Source organism: Xiphophorus couchianus, chromosome 18 (assembly GCF_001444195.1).
Source record: "Xiphophorus couchianus chromosome 18, X_couchianus-1.0, whole genome shotgun sequence".
Lineage (NCBI taxonomy): Eukaryota > Metazoa > Chordata > Actinopteri > Cyprinodontiformes > Poeciliidae > Xiphophorus > Xiphophorus couchianus.
The window spans coordinates 13182681-13206526 of NC_040245.1; the positions used below are offsets into that span (position 1 = coordinate 13182681).

Sequence of the window (23846 nt, forward strand, 5' to 3'; positions counted from 1 at the left end):
GTTCACTAAGTGCTATCTTGTCTAATATTTTATTAGATGTTGGGTGAGCTTAAAGCTGTCAGTATTTCCCCAATGCTCATTTTATTTCATTTTAAATGAGTTGAGATAAATCTGTCAATGCCAAAAACCTCAAACCCCCATTTCCCAACATTTAAATGCTGTAGAAATCCTGGTGTTTGGGGGGAAAACTAAATGCTGGTGCGTTTTTCATGCAACTATACTCAAGAGGACAGACTGGGATGTTCTCACCTCAGACTTGACAAAGCTCATAGCTCTGCAAATTAAATATGCATTAAAAAAATGCATCACCTTGAAGTACCTTCCCGGTATTTGCTCTAAGGCACAACATGCGCTCCTGACTGAAAACAAGCCTTGCGTTGATGGATTGAATCTGTCACGCTGAACTCAGTTACCAGAATAATTAAGGAAAGGGACGGAGAATATAATTTCTCCAGAAAATATGACAAGTAAATGAGACTGTGTTACATAAAAAGGTCAGGAGGGTTCTCATAATAGCCCCTTTGCTTAAACAAGTGTTCTTTGTCAGCTTTTTTATGTATTTTTAAAACCTGCATGTGTTTCTGGTGTAGTATTTATAAGAACTATTTTAAAAATAAAGCTTTTGGTATCCCACTCTTCTCATTTGTAACACTGAGGATCACTGCTTGGCGCTTACTTTCATTTGGTAAAAGTAACAAGAGAAAGTTTCATTCTCCAGACCAACTAAGCATATAGCAGCTTTATTAAGAAATGTTTACAATCATAAATTAGTTCAAAATGCCAGTATGACCCTTGATTTTCTCGTATTGCACTACCACACCTTAAAAGGATGGTCTAAAGATCTTTAAAACTTAGATTTACTCTGAAAAAGTAAGGGAAAATAAAATAAAGGGGTACCATAACTTTGATAGAAAAGACTGACAGACAAAAACAAATTCATCGTGCCACATTACCACAAACGTCAGTGTATTTTATCAGATTTTTATGTGATGTTGCAGTCAGTATGTTTTAAGTTTTAGAAAAATGGTGTGAGAATGTGTAAACATGTTTTTGGTGCTCTCAGATGAGACCTACATACAAAAACCTGTTTGGCAGAAACTAACACTGTATACACACGCTGAACACACCATCTTCACAGTAAAACATGGTAATGGCAGCATCATGCTGGGCAGAAGCTTTACTTCAGCAGGGACAAGGAGTCCTGATCTACATTAACATTTGGTATCAAGACTCGATACCAAATCTTGAATCTTTTTTCAGATTCAAGCTCTGAAAAAAGCTTGAATCTGTAAATATGGTAAGGCTAGTTTTACTTCTTCCGTGCAGGTTTCTCTTTTTTTATAATAATAATTTTGAAGACCTACGTAATTTTTCTTTTTCTTCATAATTCTGAATTCCTCTGTCACATAAAAGCTGAGTAAAATATATTGAGGTTTGTGGTTTTAATGTGAAAAAATTTAATGACTATAAATACTCTTCCTGTACAAAGTAAATTGTGAATTTGGGGGATGTAAAAATCTCTAAAAGATGGTTTTAATTACAAAACATCCAAATGAAACAAAGACAGCACGGTTGTTAATTTATGATTTAGATGTACTGTTCTGATTTATAGAGAATCACAATTAAGACTTCTCGATCCATAGTTTATTTAGCTTCTTTTAAGCAGTTTAGTTTACCTGTTAACCTGCATAAATGCTGATTTTAACTCCAGCTGGTAGGTAATCATCCTTGTAATGTATTAACCAAGATATCCAAAGAGAGAGGCACTACGGTTGCTGAGCGTTCCTTGGGAACAGGAAACCCAATTTCCATAAAGTGGAGATAACTGAGGGACAAAATACACAAGTTCTGCTGTGTGAACCAGCAAACCGGTGATCCAACCAAGGTCCAGTTAAAATGCCATGTTAGTTGATCTGAAATACACTATTTTGGCCCAAAAAAATAAATAATTATTCAAAAGGAAGGCTCCAGTGGATTAAAATGGAAAACTTTCTCTTGAAGTGCACCATCTGTCCGTCGCTCGAGTTTATTTAATGAAAGGTTGGGTGGGCAGGACACGAGCATGAAAGGGTGGGCTTGAACATCTCATGGCAGCGTCGCAAATGGTACCGCTGGTTTCTTCAGAAACCCGATGAATATTCAGCAGAGCGCTTGTTAAGCCTTCATCAGGGCGCCGACTACGGCGCGGGCGTTGAGGCTGCGCAGGTCGTTGTAGGTCTGCCCCGTGCCCACGAACACGATCGGCTGGCCTGTGATGTAAGTCATGGAGATGGCTGCACCAACCTGTGAGGGAGGAAGGAGACTCATGAGGGGCTATTAGCTTTCCAAATGCAAATTATTTATAAGACCGGAATCAACTGGAAAACCTGTTCAAGTGCAGTACAAGGGGGTGTGAAATAACGAAAAAAAAAAAAGGATAGATACCTTGTCATCAATAGTGTCAAACTTTGTGAGAACGATTCCGTCAATGAGGCGAGGCTTGTCAGACATAGAGTGGTCCGCCAGAGCCTGATTAAATTTCACCTGACGACACAAACAGGAGAACACTGAAATATTCAGCTGAAATCTGAGGCCAACAGGTGGAGGGGGGAAGAAATGCATAAAATCATCTTTTCAACCATAGAGGAAAAAAAGAGTGTGGAGGAAGAGGAAGCAACACATCTGCATCAACAAAAAACTAGTTTCCATGAAGCAGCAGGAAAGTAGAGCGATGCTGACCTCTGGTGGCCAGAATAAACATCAGATATTTCATCAAAACCAGGGAATAGTGGAAGATGCACATGAACATCTCACAGAATTTTTATTATCACCTAATAATAATAATAAACAGGACAGAGTCATTTCATATTAATTCATCTATTTCATCACCCAACTGAATATATAAGAGGCCAAACCTTATAACTTAATCAGGGGTCTTACCAGCTGGTCAACCGCTTCATTGCCCACCAGAGCCTCTCCAACAAACAGAACTAAGTCAGGCATGTTGACAGCAATAAGTTTGGCCAGAGCCGTCATTAGAGGGGCGTTGTCCTGCATTCGCCCAGCAGTGTCCACCAGAACCACATCAAATGTCTGGTTCCGAGCTTGGGAGGGAAGGGGAGAAGACAAACATCGATAGTTAGATTGTAATCATAACCAATACACAACCTTGTAAAACTATTTATGCCCCTTGAACTTTTCCGCATTTACTACAAAGGCAAACATTAATACATTTTATTGGGATTTTACACAACAGACCCACAACGCGAAGCAGCACATATTGTGAAGGAATCTCTCCCAGTTTTGAAGATCTAAAGACTGATTATTTTTTTCTTGTAAAATGGTTCAAGCTCAGTCTATTTGCGTTTTGCAGGCTTTGTCTTTATTCTGTTGATTCTGCCCATTTCTTACATTTCTGAAAGTCTTCTGCAGTTGACTTCGAGTGCTTCTGCAATTTTCACTAAAAACATTCAGCTTACAGGGCTCACAATGCTTTTTCACAGGAACTGCAACATTTCTTGTTTTACTTGAACTTCATTATGCGCTTCATCTGTGCAGGTCTGTCACGGAAAATCTCTCATACACTGAGGTATCTTATTACAACCAGACAAACTGTGAAAAAAGTTTGCTAATACTTTTGCAAAGCATTGAAAATGGCCCAAAGAGGAAAGATTTCTCCTACCGTAGGCAATGGCCTCCATTGCAATTCCAGCTGCGTCTTTCCCGTAGCCCTTCTCATAGAGCTGGACGACCGGGCGACCTCCGTGCTTCTCTGGGGGGTGAAGAGAGTTCAGGCGGCGCTGATGGGTACGAAGCTGCTCCACCGCGCCCGCACGAAATGTGTCACAAGCTGCGATCAGCACACTGAAACCATTCTCAATCAGCCAGTAGGAGATCTGGACCAAAACAGGGAAAGTGGAACAGAATATGTGAGGAAAAACTGTGTGCGTTGTCCAAATAGTAGGAGGAGGAATATGTGAACAATAAAAAGCATTGAAATAAATGTCAAGGCATATTGTCTCTCTGTGTCACCACTCCACCTGTAAATTTAATACTGTAAAACAATTTTATTCTGTACTAATCTTTGCCACACTTAACAAATGTTTTGAAGTGCCGCCATCAATATCATCAAGCACCAATCGCAAACGGCACCACAGACCATCTAGGTCACCTTTGCTAGGTTGGTAGATTTGCCAACCCCGTTGACGCCACAGAACGTGATGACAAACGGCCTGCGCTGGCTCTGAGCATCCATGACGTCTCTCAGGATGTCCACCCTGCGCTTGGGCTGCAGGATCTGCACCAGGGAGTCCTGCAGGGCCTGCTTCACCGTCGAAGCCACAGCTATGAACACACACAAGCTTCTGTTGAAAACAGATTCTTTGGCACCATTTAGAGAAACTATTTCAAATCTAGTAGTCAGAAAAACAACAGAAATACAAAAATGTATATTGATGAGTAGCAATTAATTTATAAAACCATGAGGATGTAATGTCTCTGCAAAGAAAATGTTAGAATAAATAGCATGAAATTAACACTATGATTCAACCACAGTTTCAATGTCCATCATTTTTCTGGGTAGTAAAATCCTGAGCATAATGCAATGATACAAACAGCTTCTTTGGGTTTTGGGTTCATCTTATATTAAACTTCAATCTCAACTTCATAGACAAAGATCCACCAACAAGTCAGATTTTGGAAAATTTATCTAAATAAACCATAAACAAGCTAAAATAGATTTCTGTTTACATATCTATTCGCCATAATACATCATTCAGATGCCTTTGCCAAAACCCCAAAGACGGTTTCTGTTGCAATTCAGTTCATTTCAATTAAAAGATCTTTACTTATCCCAAAAGGAGAAAAGATTTCAAGTAGCGGTCAGTGTCGCAAAGAATCTAAAGAAGGCTATGACTGTTGCTGTATAGCAGCCTAATGACTCTTGATATTCCAACAGCTCAATATCTTGGCAGCAAGGACGATATTTCACAGTAGCGTCTCCAGGATGACACCCAGCATTGTTGACTAACACTGCTAATCCACCATGTTTGCTTTTGCTTCTCCTCTTTAAATCTTTGTCTGGCTATGGCCTGAGCAAGAAGATGTTAAGAGTCATGATCATCGGCCATTATAATGGATGGAAGAGATGATTTCAACTTCCTCCTTCTTGCTCTGCTCTTTGGTCTTGCTCTGTACCCATAAAGCCTCTGGGATTCGGGGTCAGAGTTCAGGTATTATTTGAGCTACTGAGATGCTAACTAATCAGCTGCTCCCAGTTATAAACAACAACAAAAAACACTTTGTTACCATGGTTAGGCATAATGAAAATTGTCAGAAAATAAAAAAGTAAGACCAAAAATCTTCCAGCTGCACAGCATCCAAAGCCAAATGGAATAATTGTGCAAAAACACAATGCCTCAACCAGAAAAAATGAGCAAAAGTATGCTAAGAGAACAAAGTCTACAAAATAACAAAAGCAAATTAAAACTAACACAACAGAGCTACACCAACATGCTGACACTATGAGCAACCCAGTTCTTACATACTGTAGGATTACCTAAATCTGCACAGATTTATGTAATAAACTTCAGCTTAGCAGTCTAGACTGCTAGTGCTGGGTGAAGATCAAACTTTACCCAGACTGGCTGATGATGACCTGCACAAGCTTTTTGTTGCCAAATCTTAAGCTACATATGGGCTACTTTTGTTCAGTGTCTACAAAAATAAATCCGAATGGAAAACAGAGTAGAAGATTTTTCTTTTGTTTGTTTGAAGGAGAGAAATGCATTGCTACCACTGTTCCCAGGAGATGTCCAGCTCTCAGAAAACACAGCAACCAGATGTAATTCTTTAAAAAGTTGCATCACCAGCGGATCAGGACTGGGTGTGGATTTGAGTGTGGTGAATGCACTTACTGGTAAATGTGCCCATGACTTTGCCCTCCAGTTTCTTGGCCACAGACTCACACAGCTGGGAAGAAATGTCAGCTGCAACATTCTTTGCTAGAGAATCAAAGAAAAAACATGAATGGTAAACTGAAACATCAGATCATCTGGTCTAATTCCAAAAACAGAAAGGGGCATGCAGTCCTACCAATGAGGTGGTCCTTCATCTTCTCCAGCACTGGCTCCATGTCCTCTCTAGACAGACTCTTGGAGCCCACCAGACCCTTCAGCATCCCAAACATCCCCCCAAAACCACCACTCTTTTTGACACTGAGTGGTGAAAACAAACAAAGGAAAATTAATAGATGTTAGATTGATGTTTGACATGAAAAGTTAAGACAGAATCAGAATCAGCTTTAGTGGCTGAGATTATGTGCACAAATGAAATGTGTATATTACATATTAACTCTCGCAGTCTATTGCCTAAGATAGACCTGGTTAAAATCTGGATTGAAACAGCCAATACGGATATTTTAGTTTTGACGGAAACATGGTTAAATAAATCCATTACAAATAAAAATATTTCCTTAGAAGGTTAAAATGTTTTTTGTTGTGATTGCCTCAAGAAAGGTGGCGGTGTTGCCATCTATGTAAAAAACAATTTTCATGTCACACTGCTATCTTCTCTATCCATTCCAAAACAATTTGAGTTTCTAGCCTTGAAAATTGAATTCATTAAGGCTCAGAATATCACAGTTATAGGGTGTTATTGACCACCTTCTGCAGGCTGTGATGCACTTCCTAATTTGTACAAATATTTAGCTGACCTAAATAACAATGAATTTGTTTTATTATATCTAAATCTAGATTGGTTGACAGCATCTTCAGATAGCTTAAAAACTATCTGTGATTCTTTAAACATCACCCAGTTAATTAACTACCCCACCCGACCTAATAACAAATGTCCTCTAAAATCATCTCTCCTAGACTTAATTATGACAAACGCGCCGCATAAATATACGGGGATAGGAGTTTTTACAAATGACCTTAGTGATCATTGTGCAGTAGGTGCAGTTAGAAATCTTAAGTTACTAAAACCCAAGCCACGTATCTTGTTCAAAAGAGATCTAAAACACTTAAATGAACAAGCTTTTGTTCATGATTTGCTACTTTTTAACTGGAATAGGGTTTCTTTTTTTGACAATGTAGACCTTGCCTGGCAGTATTTTTATGAAGAGTTTTCAAGACTAATAAATAAACATGCTCCTAAACGTAAAATTAGGGTGAAGGGGAGAAATAACCCTTGGTTTTCACCAGCTATTGGGACTCTGCTTAAACAAAGAGATGCAGCCTGGGCTAGGGCAAGAAAAAAACAATACTGAGGAGAGCTGGCTTAGTTTTAGGAAATTGAGGAATAAATATACCTCATTAATCAAGAAAGCAAAGTCAGACTATTTCCTTGCCGAAATGACAAAAAATTTAAATGATCCAAAGAAATTTTGGAAATCGGTTAAATCAGCTACTGAGCAAGCACCACTGAGTGACTTTCCAAATTTTGTTTGGAAAAAAAGTAAAATGGTGTCTGATAAATTAGAAATTTTAAATTATTTTAATGAGCATTTTATTTCTGTAGGATCTCTATTTGATGATTTAAATTCATTTAGCCAAAATGTAAATACTGATGAGCTGTTTTTGAATAATGAGTGTAACTCCACCATTTTTAACTTTTCCCCTATTTGTACAGCTGAGGTTCTCAGAGAACTGAAAAACATAGACACCAGAAAATCAGCGGGGCCAGATAATCTGGATCCTTGTTTTCTAAAGTTGGCTGCAGAGTTTATAGCAGAGCCATTATCTCATATTTTTAATCTAAGTCTAATCTCTAATAAAATCCCTAGTGTATGGAAATCAGCATTTGTTTTGCCTCTATTCAAAGGTGGGGAATCATCACAGGTAAACAATTACATACCAATCTCTAAACTATCTATCCTAGCAAAAATTTTTGAAAAATTAGTTGCAAATCAATTGAAGAATTTTTTAGATACTAATTGTGTTTTACAAAATGTACAGTCTGGTTTTAGAAAAAAACATAGCACTGTTACTGCCACTTTAAAGGTTTGTAATGATCTTATCCAGGCTCTTGATAACAAAAAACATTGTGTTGCTTTGTTTATTGATTTATCAAAGGCATTTGACACAGTAAATCACAAGCTTTTAATTGAAATTCTACACAGGATTGGGCTCTCACATCAAGCTACCATGTGGGGAGCTGATTATTTGTCAAACAGAACCCAGAGAGTTCAATTCTCTGGTGTCACTTCTTCTACTCTCACTATTTTAAATGGCGTACCTCAAGGCTCAGTTCTGGGTCCGCTTTTATTCTCTATTTATATAAATAACTTGTGTGACAATCTGTCAAATGCTTTTTACCATTTTTATGCTGACGATTTAATAATATACTGCTATTCTGCATCACTATCGCAGGCAATACAGTATTTACAGTCTGCTTTTAATGTAGTTCAAACACGTTTACAAACTCTGAAGTTGGTTTTGAATGTGGACAAGACAAAAGCAATGATTTTCTCACATGCCAGAAAAATATCAGAAACTTCCCTATTGCTTACCACTGCTGTAGGAGCACAAATCGAGTTTGTCAGTAATTATAAATATCTTGGTTTTATTCTAGATAATGAACTCTCTTTTAAAGATCACATAGCAAATCTACTATGGACATTGAAAATGAAAATTGGGTTTTATTATCGAAATGGATCTTGCTTTACTCTCAAAGCTAGAAGAAAATTGGTAGCAGCGACATTCCTGCCACTTTTGGATTATGGAGCTGTTTTATATATGAATGCTTCGACCAAATGTCTTCAATCATTAAATACTGTGTATCATTGCGCTTTAAGATTTATAACCGGTAGTCGACGTTTGACACATCATTGTGATTTGTACGCAAAAGCTGAATGGCCTCCTTTAAGTGTACGGAGAAACAATCATTTAATGATCCTGATATATAAATCTTTACTCGGTCTAACCCCAGCATATTTATCCACTCTCCTACATAGAACTGTCAGTTCTCGTTCTCTTCGCTCCAATAACATTATTCTTCTGCATGTCCCACGCTTTCGAACTGAAAAAGGGAAGCAGGTATTCACTGTGTTGGCCCCCACAGCATGGAATCAGTTGCAGTCTGAACTTAAGATGTCGGAAATGATTTCACTGGACTTATTTTGAGCAGTTCTTAAAGATAGGCAACAAGATTCTATGAAACAGTGTCATTGTTTTTAAATTGTTTTTATTGTTTTATACTTGTGCATATGTATTAATTGTTTTTATCTTGTAACCAGGTTGCTATGTATTGCAAATTTTTTTTTGCCCAGGTCCCTCTTGAAAATGAGATCTAGATCTCAACAGGGTTTACCTGGTTAAATAAAGGAAATATAAAAAAATATATATAACCTTGTCTTGCTGTCAACCACTTCCTCTTTTTCCTCCTCCATCTCTTCCTCCTCGCTGGACTCGTAGTCCACAGAAAGCAGGTCACCTTTCATGGAGCTGACCTGCATTTCCTGAAAGACATCCCAGATCTTAGATTGTATCCTCTGTGTGAGTAATGCTGCAGACAATGCTGCACCAAGAAAACCTCTAACGGTTCAGACCAAGGTGAACTTACTGGGTCAAATTGTGCTTCCAGGTTCTTTTGGTCTTCCCCGGAAGAATTCTCTCCGTTCTTGTTGCTGTAGTCCAGGTTCTTGCTGCTGCTGCCTGCGTTCTCCCAAACACGGTTCACTTTCTCCTTTGGTTTTTGGGGCTTTGGGGACTTGCTGTGAGTAATAAAAACCATCATTATGAAAAGAATACAATTAAAATACAAACAACCACTCTGCCTCTTGGTATTGCACTATGCAGTTTGGAGCAGACGAAGTGGAAACTAAAATGATCAGCATCCTCACCTCGGTTTTTCAGTAGGTCCCATCTTGCGCTTGCGGAAGAAATCCTCCCTCTTCTTTTGCATGATCTCCTCAGGAGTTAAGCCTTGGTTACCATTCAAAACATCCTTCTGACCAAAAGGTGGGGTCTTACCTTGATCCCCTTTGGGAGGCTCAACTGCAGGAGCTTGAGAAATAAAATTCAATTACGCTCTGAGACATTCAGATTATGCAAAATGAGCCATTCCAGAAAGTCACTTACCCTCCTTTTTGGTATTTTTATTCTTTTTGCCTCCTTGCTCCTTGGACTTATCTCCACCTTTTGTCTCAATCATTGACTTCACAGTTTTTTGGGATTTCTCGGACTCCTTAAAGGACCGCATGGGGACGGGGCTTCGAGCTTTACTGGTTACCTCCGCCTCTCTTTAGTTAAAACAGAAAATTGAAATCAGAATGTGCAAGGACAAAGCAAATGTTTTGTCATATAGACTATTGCCTATTGGACCCAAGCTACAAAGGGAACCTTCATGTCACAAGACATCAGCCCATTTCAGAAACGTCAGTGAAAAACAAGAGGCAAAAACACTGTAAACTGCTCCATTTGTTTGCGTTAACGTCCAGTAAAAGATTAAATGGTTTTCTGTTTTCTGTGCTCAGTGAAACAACAAATTCGTCTCCATTTAATGCATAAACTGCTGTAATAATTGTGCAAAACGCCACATTCAAATAGCAGAATTAGCAGTATTGATACCTGTTAAACTTCATGGCATTTTGAAATGTGACAACAATGCAACAGTGGGATTATATGTGACTGACCAACACAAAGTAGCGATGATTGTGAAGGAAAAGTGTATGATGCCACAGTTGCCTTGCAGCAAAGAATAGGGCCTTTTTACATGTAGTTAGTATGTTCTCCTTGGCTCTGCATGCACTGTCTACTACTCTGGTTCCCTCCAATACTCCACAACTGTAAAAGTCAAGTTAATTAGTCTGTGTACCTGCCTTTCAACAGTCTGAAATCTATAGGACTTTATTTTACAAATAAATATCAGAAAAGTGTGGTGTGTGTTTGCTTTTAGTCTGATACCCCTATATAAAATCAAGTTGCCTATTTTGTAAATACCATCCAACTGTCTCAGCACAAATACGGTTGTTCTGTGAAACCTTCGAAGGTTTCTTAGAGAACATTGCTGAACAAACATCATAAAGACAAAGCCCAAACTTTTTGAGACCAAAACCATCTACTTTTTCTCTCACCAGCCGACTGAGATCTACCTCATGACACGAAGGCATAAAAATTGTAACTTAAACTCTGTTGACTTATTTTATATGCGAATATACATCAGTTACAGCAGAAATAATAAAGTGATAGAAAACCTAATACGGTTTCTTCATCAGTGAGATTCTGACACTGGGAGCAGGAAACCGGTTTCTCAATCAGAAGCTGGTTGCGAACCTGAGGCCAGCAGGTGTCAGTCAGTTATGGTAGATCTGAAATTTGGTTTGATGACGTCAATGTGAGAAGCTACAGACTGATGGGAGGAACCAAAGAGCTCTGCTAAGGTAAAGGCAAATCTTCTGAAGTTGGGATATAATAAATTTAATTTCACATAATTATAACGGTAGAAGCAATTTGTTTGTTACTTAATAAAACACATTTGTCCTGTTTGATATTTGTTGTGAATGACGTAAACTCACAAACGAACGAGGTAATTAGTCCAACGTTTAGAAACTACAGCGGCTGTAACGCGCCACAGCAAAGGGAAACAAAGGTAAAATAACCCGAACAGGTGATCAACTCAAAACCACTCGTACCTATCTACTCTCTCTTTCCCGGTTGCCGTGGCAACCGCCTACGCCCGGCAAGCCCAGCAGAGATTACGTTAAAAACATAACATTCAGTCCGTTACGATATTAGGTTTTCAGGCTTGATATTTATTTCTCGACTATTAATAAGCCTATCATGAACACAGCGGTGGTTGAGTAGCTAATTTAAACTCCTGCTCTGCTAGTCAGTCGGTCTTTGATTCACCTTTTTTTTGTTAATGGAACCGAAACGCACTGAATTGCGCAACACCTTGTTGAAACGATAATTACTGAGATTATTAATTTTAACACGTTTTGTTGATTTTTTTAAAAAAAGTATTATTCTTTAATGAAGCTACAAACGTTTAGGATCTTGATAAACCCGTCAGAAGAGGAAGTGCTGGTCTAATGGGTCCTGGCAGCGTTCAGCTGCTGAGATCGACTCAAAACCTTCCCGCGATCGCTCTACAGCACAACATCCTGCACTAGTTTGTGATGGTCTTTCACATAAAATAAAAATAAGGTACAGCAAAGTTAGCTGTTAAAAAGGCACTGTATTAATATCAGGTGTAAAACAAGGCAACTGAGTCATGACATGATGAATAAACTGACATTAGTGCCACACATATAAAAAAAAAGGATAGATGTCAGATGTGATATGATGCAGGCGCCTCCTCCCAAGTATATGAATTGCTTCCAAGTGGTTAAGTTTACTTCCTTACCTTAGAAGTTTCTTGAATCTGTCCTCAAAGTCAAAGGTGTTGTTGAGAAGCTTCAAAGCTCCCTTTTGCTCCAATTCATTCTTATAACGATCCCTGAAGTGAAGCTGGACATCATCTATAAACTTGTCCACATAAGTCAGCGTGAGGATCTTTTGAAAACCCACCTGGTTTGAAGAAGACAAAGGTTGGAGCAAATTTAATCACAATTCATATGGCAATAATAAGCACCAGGCACAATTTAGGCTTCTCTAAATTGTGCCTCTGTCGTGCTTCGTACTTTTCAATTTGAGACTTACCACAAATATCAACTCAAACTCATTGTCCAGTTTGTATTTTAGACTCAAAGCTTCGTGAGTGAAGGAGTTGTTCCCACCACGCTCCTGTTAAAACAAAACCAATGTTGACATGCAACCATGAGCTCTACATTTGAAGACATATGTTGGATCTGCAAGGTTTCCAGAAAAAATATGAATGTGTTTAACAGAAAATGTGACAATTCTTTATATAAAAAAGCAAAATAGTGCACTTTTGCAAAGAAAACTGCGTTTGTTTTTACTCTAATCGTGCTAACAGCTAGCAGTTGCTAGCCGCTAGCACTAGCTTAGCATTAGCTGCCGATTGCAGACTGTCATAAAAAAAAAGACAAGAGACAACAGAGCAATTTCTGCTCTCCGTGTTTGTACCCTCACCTGAAGGATCACTGAGCGGATCAGAGCATTGACTGGCCCGGTGAAAGACTCACTAACCCCGGCTCCCTGAAAACACCACAGCACTATCCCCCCTTTGCTGAAGATGGTGAAGAAATCCAACATCTTGTCACCACGTATCTGGAGCACACAGACATACAATGTATTAAAAGCACAAAGGAAATACTGTAATAAAAGATTAGCCCCGTTAGCCTACAGTAAAACGATCCGATCTTAACAGCTTACAGTTTAATGTCCGATTAATATCCCACGCGTAAAAAAAAAAAAAACCCAACACCGGTGGAAAACTGTTTTAGACACGTCAGATGATCACGGGGGAAGTGACGTTCAGTTCCGGTGTTGCGTCAAGCTGAGTCCCCCCTTCACGTTAGTCTTCAGTGAGTAATTCTCACCAATTGTGTTTCGATTAAAACAAAGTGGAGCAGATGTTCTAAATATCATATAAATATAAACTCGTCTACAACGATTCAGAAAATATAATTAAATTTTGAAGTATGTCAAACACACGTCATTCTTTTGACTGGTATGATTTAACCAATAAATGTGGTAATAATTGGCAACTTACCTTTTCTTTTCTTTGTGTAGATTTCAATTAATGGTCATAAGGAGACATTATATAACTTTAAAAACTACAAGTCAATACACGTGGTTAAAATGCAACTATTTTACAAAATTTGTTCTAATATGGTTAATTTTAATACTTAAAAAAATAGCTTATAACTATCCTGTTTTATATTAGGCCTAATCTGGAATTTTTTGACAATTTATATTTTAGCTATATAAATTAATATACAACAGTATTTAAGAATGTCAATCCAGTAAATATAAATTTAGATATTTACAAACTAAGTTATTTCTTTAAAGTTGAAATTACTGATATTTTATGCTCTCTTATTTTTATAGTGCAACAGTCGATGTGATGCTTTTAAGATAAAATTGTTAAAAAGTTGTTTTTTTTGCAATGCAACAGGATCTACAAAGAAATTATTTTTAAAAAACCCAAAAAACATCTACTTTGTGATTCATTTCAATTCACACCCGAGACAAAGCTTCCTGTAAATGTGATTTGCATTAAAGTTATAAACTGCGGTTTCCTTTCCCCTCGTGTGAACGTGTCTGGAAGGCTAAATGACATTTGAAAGAGAAAGTGTTTCAGAAGGTTCTTTTTTATTGTTGTGCTTTTTGCTCAGTTTTATTTTGTTTAGCTGATGATGAACAATTTTCAAACCACCACATATGTAGAATTTAATACATTTTTACTTTTCTGACTGTTTACTTGGCCTGCTTAAGGGTTAACTGCAACGTCAATGAAGCATAAAGCTAGAACTGACTTTGCATTTGAAAATTTGCTGCATATATCTGGGCGTCTCTTCCAGCAAATTGTAACTTCCTCTTTTTTAGCGTGATGTTAGCCGTCAGTCTGTTTGTTGAGCTGTAGTTTCTCTGAGTAACGTGTGTGTTGAATGAAGATTTTGTGAAGTTGCATCAGCTATTTATTTGCTGGAAAGATTTTGGAGAGCTAAACAGACATGATGGTATTAACAACATGCATGGTAAGTTAATGTAGTTCATGTTTCTCATGCCAAGCTTACTTCATCTATTTGATTATTTCTTTCCTTAAAAGGTTGACAACTGCATGCTTTCTACAAGTTGTTGTTTTTGATTTTAAAAAAAAGAAAAGAAAATCAGAAGGTATAAGAACAAGTATGGATTCAGTTGAGAAAACTGAAACTGTACTGGACTTCACAGCGAACCATCTGTGTGTCCCTGAGTGTATGTTGCACCAAGCTATTGACAAAATATTAAGTCCAAGGTGAGTTTTATGTGCCAGAGTGTGCTCTAACATGTCATAGTCTGGACATGTCATTTAGAAGAACAGAGTATTCAGGAGTTCAACCTAATCTTCTTTTAACAGCATTCACAGTTGGTTTCAAAAGCTTACACACCTCTGCTAAGATGTGGCATCTCACAAAAGTGAATACTTGCCTCACACTTGTTTAATGTCTTTTTTAAATATATATTTTTTTCATGGGACAGCACTGAAGATATGACACTTAAGTACAATGTAAAGAAGTCAGTAGACAGCTTGCATAACCATATAAATTTGATGTTCCCTCAAAATAATTTAACACACAGCCATTAAAGTCCAAATTGCTAGCAACAAAAGTGAGCAGACCCGCTAGTGAAAAAGTCCAGATTGTGCCCAAATAGCAATTTTCCTTCGCAGGTGTCATATGTCTCGTTAGTGTGACATGGTCACAAGTGTGAATGAGCAGCAGGTGAGTTAAATTTGGTATTGTTGCTTGATTCTTTCTCATACTGGTCCCTGGACTTTTAATATAACAGTTCGCTGAGTATCTGAAACAGAAATCATTTTTGCCATATATAAAGATGGCCTGGGCTAAAAGAAGATTGCCAAAACTCTGAAAATGAGCAGCAGTACGGTGGCTAAGACCGGTTGCCCTCAGAACAGGCCATGTCATGGTCGACCGAAGAAGTTAAGCGCACATGTTCAGCCTCTTACCAAAGTTGTCTTTTGAAAATTGACATACAGTTGAGACCTGAAGTCAATAAGTGAATATAAAAACACATACATGTCTGACTATCTGAAGTTAAATCAGACTAAACTTCTATTTTATGTTAGAATTACCAACGTTATTTCTCTTTTAATATCAATATCTCAATATCAACTAATATTGATATTGAGAGAATATTAATATTATTTAGTGAAGTGTATTATTATTTAGTGTCTTAAAAACTAAAGGTTTACACAACTACAAATAATCCACAATAAAGTCCACAAACTGTTTACATAAGTTAACATTGATTATTCAAACCCTGTCTTGTGGTCTGGCGAGACTGAGGTAAACTTGGTTCAGATAGTGTCAAGGGCAACTAGGAGAGATGCGTGTTATATGAGGAATCAAGCACAGTGGTGTGAATGTCAATTTTTTGAGGCTACGTGAACTACGGAGCTTCCGTAAGGATACCAAGCTGAAGCAGAGTACGTTCCCTTCCTTTCAGAAACCTATCCTGAAGTGACCATTGCCTTGCTAAAGAAAGGAAAGAAAAGGAGGTATGGCCAAGAAGGTCTCCAAAGCTAAATCCTAATGAGTATCTACAGAACAGTATTTACAGAGTACCAGCTTTGCACTGTCACCACAGATGAATGAAAGAGAAGTAATAAACTCTCAATCTGTAGAGTGCTTTAGAGTGGTTTGATTGTGTCACTGACATGATAAAATCACTTAAAAAGATGAACTAGTAATAGTGTAAGATTAAAAAAACAGGGTAGGCAAGAATAAGCTTTGCTTCAGCCTATTCCTTTTTTGGTAAACTGTGGGTTTGTTTATTGTTGGTTTTTTTTGTCTTTTGTTGTTTCCTGTGTTCAATGTGGACAATTTACCAAAATAAAGTGATTGATTAAACTACTGTGCTTTCATTCCATGTGCACAAAAGCTTTTAATAAAAAAATATTTTTCTATAAATGCAGTTTCAGTATCGGTATCACTAATTTCCTCTGTAGTAACTAGGTCAAACTTAGTGCCATCTTGTGACATAATTGAGATAAGTTGAATTGTAAAGAACTAAGGCAGAACACACAGAAGCAGAAGAAGATTTGAGTGATTTGTCTGTAGTTTTGGAAGAAGAAGTCATACAGTGATGAAGAAGAGGGAGCTGGTTCTACTGAAGAACACAACCCTATTTTTTAAGCATCATAGCTCAGGAAGCAAAGATGACCCCAATGTTTCTGAGAAAGAAGGATCCAACAGTGAAGGGTTGGAGCTGCACATCTGTCACCTCCAAATCACTGAATGGATTCGAAGGCATCAGTCCACTTGGTGTACTGATGTTGCGTTGATGTTGATGTTGCTGATAATCCCTCTACTGTACAAGATTATACCATAGAAATATTATACACTTATCAGAAGTTGAAAAATCAAACTTAAGACCTGGAATAAGAAGAATGGGAAGGCTGCGATAAATGAATGCCATAATCAGAATATTCTTATGTTGGAACGCAGGCAGGTCTTCAACCAGTTACTGTATAGTGACTAGATTATTCGAATTAATCCACAGTTAAAGATGAATAACAATTATATTCATGGATATTCATATTCAGTCAGTGATTTGGAGGCGACAGATGTGTAGCTCCAACACTTCACTGTGGAGCCATCTTTACTTCCTGAATTATATGGCTCATAAAAATTCCTTCACTAGGACCAGCTACATCTGGCCATCCTGGCCATGCAAGAAAAAAAGAAAAAAAACTTTGGGCACAATTTTAATATTTTTGACTCATGTGGTGTACTTACTTTTGTTCATAAACATTAATGGCTGTTAATGTTTAGACATTAATGGCTGTATCATGAATAATACAATAGTAATAATAATAATAATAATAATAATAAGGGGATTCAAGCTGTACACCATACAGTATCTTCAGTGTTGTCCCACGAAAATATATAATAAAACATTTACAAAAGTGGGAGCAGTGTACTCACTTTTGTGAGGTATTGTACCAAGATCTTGTGATGCAGAAATAGAAATCCATGGAAAAACATATAAATGAATCTCCTGTTTATCCTGTTCAGCTCAACAGACAAATGAATCAGGGCAAAATATGAAACATTGTAGAGTTGCGTTTTCTTGGCTACATAAGTGTGCGCATCCACTATATTATTTTGTTGTAGAACCTAAGCATTCAGTTGCCAGATTTATCCCCAAGGCTATCAGATTGTGAGGTCATCTCTTGCCCAGAGCCCTCTTCAGGTGACCTCATGGATTTTCTGTCACATTTATTTCTGCACCCTGGCAGTACTACTGTGAAAGTTGAATTTTTTCCTAGTGAAGCCATCCTTTTGTGTATATGGTGGAAATTTAAAATGTTCTTCTGTGCAAAATAAGTTGCCACAGTTACTTTGGACTTTTAACTTTTGTCTTAGATAGCTTTGAGCTGTGAGTTTCTGGAGCTTTTTACATCGATGTGTGTTTACTGTTAAAAGAAAAAGACTGTGTGAAGCTGTGAATATATATATATATATACAGTACAGACCAAAAGTTTGGACACACCTTTTAATTCAATGAGTTTCCTTTATTTTCATGACTATTGACATTGTAGATTCACACTGAAGGCATCAAAACTATGAATAACACATGTGGAAATATGCACTAAACAACAAAGTGTAAAACAACTGAAAATACCCCTTATATTCTAGTTTCTTCAAAGTAGCAACCTTTTGCTGTGATTACTGCTTTGCACACACTCTGCATTTTCTTGATGAGCTTCAAGAGGTAGTCACCTGAAATGGTTTTCACTTCATAGGTGTGCCCTGTCAGGTTAATAAGTGGGATTTCTTGCCTTATAAATAGTCATGAAAATAAAGAAAACCCATTGAATTAGAAGGTGTGTCCAAACTTTTGGTCTGTACTGTATATATGTATATATATATATATATATATATATATATATATATATATATATATATATAGACATCTCAGTCCAGAAATGTGCAGTCCTTGGCACAGCCAAGATACTGCGCAGAACCCTCAAGCTCCCAGGCCTCTGGTAGAGGACCCGAGCTCAGAGGATAAGAACCACCCGCGGTGGGTGAGAAGGGAATTTTTATATATATATACATCTGAGGCATACAGATAAGGGAAAAGGGTATATGTACTTATGCAACATTTTTTACTTAGTCCAATTTCACTTCTTATTTTTGAGTCACTGTTAAAATGTGTTTCCCCTTCAAGATTAACATAGATGAATATACAGTAAGTGACCAAGTCCTAAATGCATTTTTTATGCTTTTTTTTTCAGGGTGGTTCCTAAAACTTTTTAAATCTGGAACACAAAACAAGAACAGCAAAGCAGGCGAAAAATCAGCAGGGGGTGCTAGCTTCGAATCTAAATCATCTTCGTCTGCATCATCAGAGGGAACCTCTGTTGCAAAACCACAGCAGTTAAAGACTGCTCTGAGTTCAGAGCTGAGATGGAAACGGAAATATGACGTGTTTGTGTGCCACAGCTTTGCCCAGAAAGACACTGAGGAGGCCGAACGCCTGGTTTTGTTCCTTGAGACTCCACCCCGCAGCCTCAGGTGCTTCCTATGGCACAGGGACTCATGTCCAGGAGGTGCTATATCCACAGAGTTCTGCAAGGCCCTGGAAAACAGTCACATTCGGGCTCTGCTCATCACTCCCAGCTTTGTGCAGGATGATTGGTGCAGTTACATGATGCACCAGACCCTGGCAGAGAGACCCATGTCCAATACGATGATACCCCTTCTTCTTGACTTGGCCCACTCTCAGTACCCACAGGAACTGAGGTTCTACTACTACATTGATCTGAGCAGGAATCCTGACTATGGCTTCAATGTGGTCAATAAGACTGTACAAAGTTGTAAGTACACAAATTAAGATATTTGGCAGTCAATATGCCCCTCAACAAGCCCCCTTTACTTTGAATATCAAAATTGAAATGGCCTTGATAAGTAACCTTCACACATAAAACCACAGAGTTTTATTAGAGGACATTAGTGAAAACAAACTTTTTATGGCATATGACGTGTTATGATAAACATTGAGTCTTCTTGGTGTTGAATTACATTCACCCAATTGTTGCTTGTTGTCAGAAAAGTAAGGAACATAGATTATACATGCATTATATTGCATGCTTTGGTAGAAGAGCTCTTCGTCTGATAACCTTTTTTGTTCTTAGATTTGGAGAAGTTGATTCAAAGTGAAGAGGAACTGAACCACTGCTTGGGTGACTCAAGCTGTGCATCAGATGGAAGAGGCGACACGCAAGAAAGCAACGTGATGTCAGTGTAAAAGCCGACACCAGATGGTGTAAATCTCAAGACTTCTCACCACTAGAAGGGATGCAGCAGAGAGATAAAAGCATCAGAGAAATTTGCTGTGACCAAGACTAAAATATACAGTACAGACCAAAAGTTTGGACACACCTTCTAATTCAATGAGTTTCCTTTATTTTCATGACTATTGACATTGTAGATTCACACTGAAGGCATCAAAACTATGAATAACACATGTGGAAATATGCACTAAACAACAAAGTGTAAAACAACTGAAAATACCCCTTATATTCTAGTTTCTTCAAAGTAGCAACCTTTTGCTGTGATTACTGCTTTGCACACACTCTGCATTTTCTTGATGAGCTTCAAGAGGTAGTCACCTGAAATGGTTTTCACTTCATAGGTGTGCCCTGTCAGGTTAATAAGTGGGATTTCTTGCCTTATAAATAGTCATGAAAATAAAGAAAACCCATTGAATTAGAAAGGTGTGTCCAAACTTTTGGTCTGTACTGTATATACATGCGGTGCACTAAACACACTGCTGCTGATGACTAAACCCACATTACTGATACTTTTGGCCACTTCCTGCAGTGTTTTGAAAAGCTGTTTGGCTCTAGTGACTTTTTTAGTCATACTGGGTGGTGTGCTCAAGATGTTTTCACACTTCAACAGAAATTCATCTGTGCAGAGCATTGTAACTTCTTTTCTTTGTCAGATCTAAAAAATGTTGTTTGAACACGAAGCACCCACCCATAACAAATTCCTTTACAAATATAATCCACCTTTATTCTTGGCCTGAAGTTAGAGAAAAGGTTAGGCATAGAAATATATTTAAAAAATAGGTCCTCAGACTCATCTCACTGAAATATTTATCAGATTTTCATGTTTAACGTGGCATTGATTTTTTTTTGAGAAGTGAATGTTGAATATTTTTGTCTGTTTAAATGTTACATTTTCTCTGTGCATCATTAGCGACTTGCTTCTAGTGTAACTACGTTTTAACAACTTTCGTGGTTATACACCCAAAAGCCAACAGGAAGCAGCAGAAAGCAGAAGTAGCAAGGTCATGTGAAGTTGGTCCGTAGTTAAAAAAAAAACAACAAAAAAATACAAGAAGACGGAAGGAAACTGGGATCAGTGAAGATATAGCTAAACAAAAGAAGCTATAAAGAAACAAAGAGCTGATTAAAAACACAGTAATAACTCAAACCACATAGTTGGAGTCAAACTTATTCACATCTACTGCAAATTACAGTAGGTTTATTGGCATAACATACATTCAAGAACACAAATATCTTAAGACAAACTATTATTTCAAGTGTTTTTTTTTTTCTAAATTAATACTAGTGCGTTTCATATACAGCTCTTGAGTTCTTTGGGGAGTAGTAGTATGCATCCTAAAGTTCAGGCATTCAGCCTTTCACCTTTCCATATGTGTAGAACTGTGCTGATTAAAATCTCAGTGGTTGTTGCTATCAAGTCTTGCTGCAGTCTTTTGAAGTTAGTTGAGAATTTTTGACCAGTTGTCTCCTCAGAAATCAAGGAAAACCCTTGATAGAATTGTCCTTAACCTCAAACTTATAAACTAATTATATCTTTGGGAACATTACAACCTTTTTCTGTATTTTAGTTTCACTTATCTTGTTTGTTTGCCAATTCTTTTGACTTGGCCTAATTTCTAACACAAATGAAGTCCGCAATTGATTAATGAATGTATGCTCTTGTACAATTAGGGGGGTTGAAAATTTGAAACTGCAGAAGTCATTAAAAAAAGGGTTTAGTGCTAAATTTGGATAACGTTTTAATAATATTAATGGTTTTCAACAAACTGTTCTTGTGATTTTTTTTATTGAAAAACCACTCAGCAATTTTGAACTATCAGTAAACCTGACCTGCAATGAAGTGTTTGCAACTGTAAATGCCAGAACACAGACCCAAAGTCAGTAGGCTCATGCAGTCATCGAAATGACTGAACACCTATTGACAATGACTAATAAAGTCCAACATTATGAAAAATGGAGCTTGTCTTAATTTGTCAAGTCAAATAGTCTAAGGATCTTTAAGGATCACCAAATGTCCTTGACAGCATCCTCTTTTCTTGTCAGGACGGGTATCGTTATGGGAAGTAGTAAATGGTCTCTATTTGTATAGCGCTTTATCAAGTTCAAAGGACCTCAGAGGGTTTTACACTACATTCAGTTATTTACCCATTCATGCATACATTCACATATTGATGGTGGTGAGCTACATTGCTGAAAGAAGCAACTGCTGATAGAAGCGACTGTTAACATTTGCTTATTTAAATATACAATATCAAGTAGCCTTTTCATTGAATCAAACGGATTATTAAGGAAGTGTTGTTTATAATGTGGGCAGAGCGTTCTGTATTTCCCCACATGGCTTGTGCTGCTTCCATGTCCTGGATTTTATTGATGCTGTCTAATCCTATCCACTTGCCAATCCCCCTAAACAACAGCAGACATTTAGAGCCACAATAAAAAGACCCCCTGTAATCACCCTATTTTATGATGAGCCAGCATTTTAATGGTGAAAATGTAAGTAATCTCCAAAAGGTACAGATGCTCTCAAGGGCTTTTAGAAATCCTATGACACACGCATACAACACACACACACGCACACACACGCACACCCCAGCACACAGTGAATTTGAGTGGTTATAAAATAGGAATACAACTTTGACATTTCAAAGGACAAACAACTTCTAAAAGCAACTTTGAGGCAATCTTTACACCACTCACAGTCATATCAAGCTCTTCACCTGGATGAAAAGAATACAATCTTTAATTCACTGAAATAAAATTTACATGTAGATGAAAAAAAAGAAAACTCTGACTGAGAATAATTTTATGAGACCCTTCAAGTCTCCCTTTTTTTCTTTAGAAGTTTTTTATCCTCAAAACGTCCCTTTAACTTAAACTTAAACATACAAATGTTAAAAGCTTACACAAATATGATATCATTAGAAATGTTACTGAATATGATAAAAGCCTTTTAATCTATAAACAGCATGGATTTATTATATCATAGCATCAAACACTACTCCATTTGTGGCACATTCTCTATGTCATTTGAATGGATTTAAAGCTTTCGGTTGGTATTATTGTTAGATTAAGCGTTTAGGGTTAGGCTGAAAGCAAAGGGCATGGCATCATCTCTTCCCGGTGCATGGCATGCTGTGAAATGCTTTCAGCACAAAATGTGACGTAATGACATGCAGCCTAACTTGATGTTTTAATATTCATAAGACCAACCCAAAGTGTGCAACTTAGCAGCTTTGCGGAACAAGACTCCACATGTAAATAAGGTTTTTGAACTCTCCTTACAACTTACCTCTTACCTTTGCACGTTTTACTCTGCTTGTTATAAAATCTACACAATCATCAGTAATATCAAATAATTTATAATGAGGAAATATTGTGTCAAAACAGGGGATGGTTGTACATTCTTTTAGTTGAATGACCGTACCTTCTTTTTTGTTTCATCTCTTGATGGAGTTATGACTTAGGACTTTTGTGCTTGTTTCATTTTTTGTTACACAAATGATCTCTTTTATGGTAAAGTATCTTGTGACTTATCTGTTAAAGGTGTCCCATCCTAAACCTTTTCTTGCTTTACATCTCAAAGTTATGTAAAGCACTTTGATGTGATGTAAAGCAAGTTCTGCACAAACTTCAGAAGTTTTAGACAAGCTAATAACTGACATCATAACAGCTTTGTGTATTTTAGGTCTTTACGCTCTGTTTTCTTCCAGTCATAGTTCTTCCTTACTTCAGGGGCTCTTCTGTTTGGATTAAAATGTATTGTACTGACTGTTAACCTGAACCTGTCATAAAATGCTAAATAATATATTTCTGCTTGACTGAAATGTTAAAGGTTTTTGTTGTGAAAAGCTGTTGTTTCTTTTTAAGGAAGAGTATCAACTGTACTGAGGTAGACTAAAACATGCAACATTAACAGAACTTTCAAACACTTTTGC

At 37.4% G+C, this 23846-nt stretch overlaps 2 protein-coding genes across 2 annotated transcripts; one reads left to right on the forward strand and one right to left on the reverse strand.

Annotated features, from left to right (window-relative positions):
- Nucleotides 1–724: 724 nt before the first annotated feature.
- On the reverse strand, nt 725–13380 carry srpra (SRP receptor subunit alpha). The gene is made up of 15 exons (XM_027998828.1): nt 13257–13380; nt 13014–13151; nt 12621–12704; nt 12325–12488; nt 10059–10219; nt 9821–9983; nt 9541–9691; nt 9327–9436; nt 6073–6194; nt 5895–5981; nt 4151–4323; nt 3662–3875; nt 2920–3083; nt 2425–2523; nt 725–2283 (listed from the first exon to the last, which is right to left on the reverse strand). Exons 2-15 carry the CDS (start codon nt 13134–13136, stop codon nt 2155–2157), a joined length of 1944 nt encoding a protein of 647 aa, XP_027854629.1. The 5' UTR covers nt 13137–13151; nt 13257–13380; the 3' UTR covers nt 725–2154.
- A 1020-nt stretch (nt 13381–14400) lies between these two features.
- tirap (toll-interleukin 1 receptor (TIR) domain containing adaptor protein) lies at nt 14401–20068 on the forward strand. The gene is given in 4 exon segments (XM_028044683.1): nt 14401–14584; nt 18853–19434; nt 19753–19807; nt 19809–20068. Coding segments are annotated over 4 exon segments (690 nt in total). The 5' UTR covers nt 14401–14577; the 3' UTR covers nt 19855–20068.
- Nucleotides 20069–23846: the final 3778 nt, after the last annotated feature.

Excerpts from the sequence above, each read along its gene's own strand:
- srpra (XM_027998828.1), bottom strand. The coding sequence starts at position 13,136 with ATGTTGGATTTCTTCACCATCTTCAGCAAAGGGGGGATAGTGCTGTGG. Across the intron at positions 6,195-9,326 it reads GTGGTTGACAGCAAGACAAG|TGTCAAAAAGAGTGGTGGTT; the intron begins GTTATATATATT and ends TTCACCACTCAG. Across the intron at positions 2,524-2,919 it reads ATGAAGCGGTTGACCAGCTG|GTGAAATTTAATCAGGCTCT; the intron begins GTAAGACCCCTG and ends TTGTGTCGTCAG.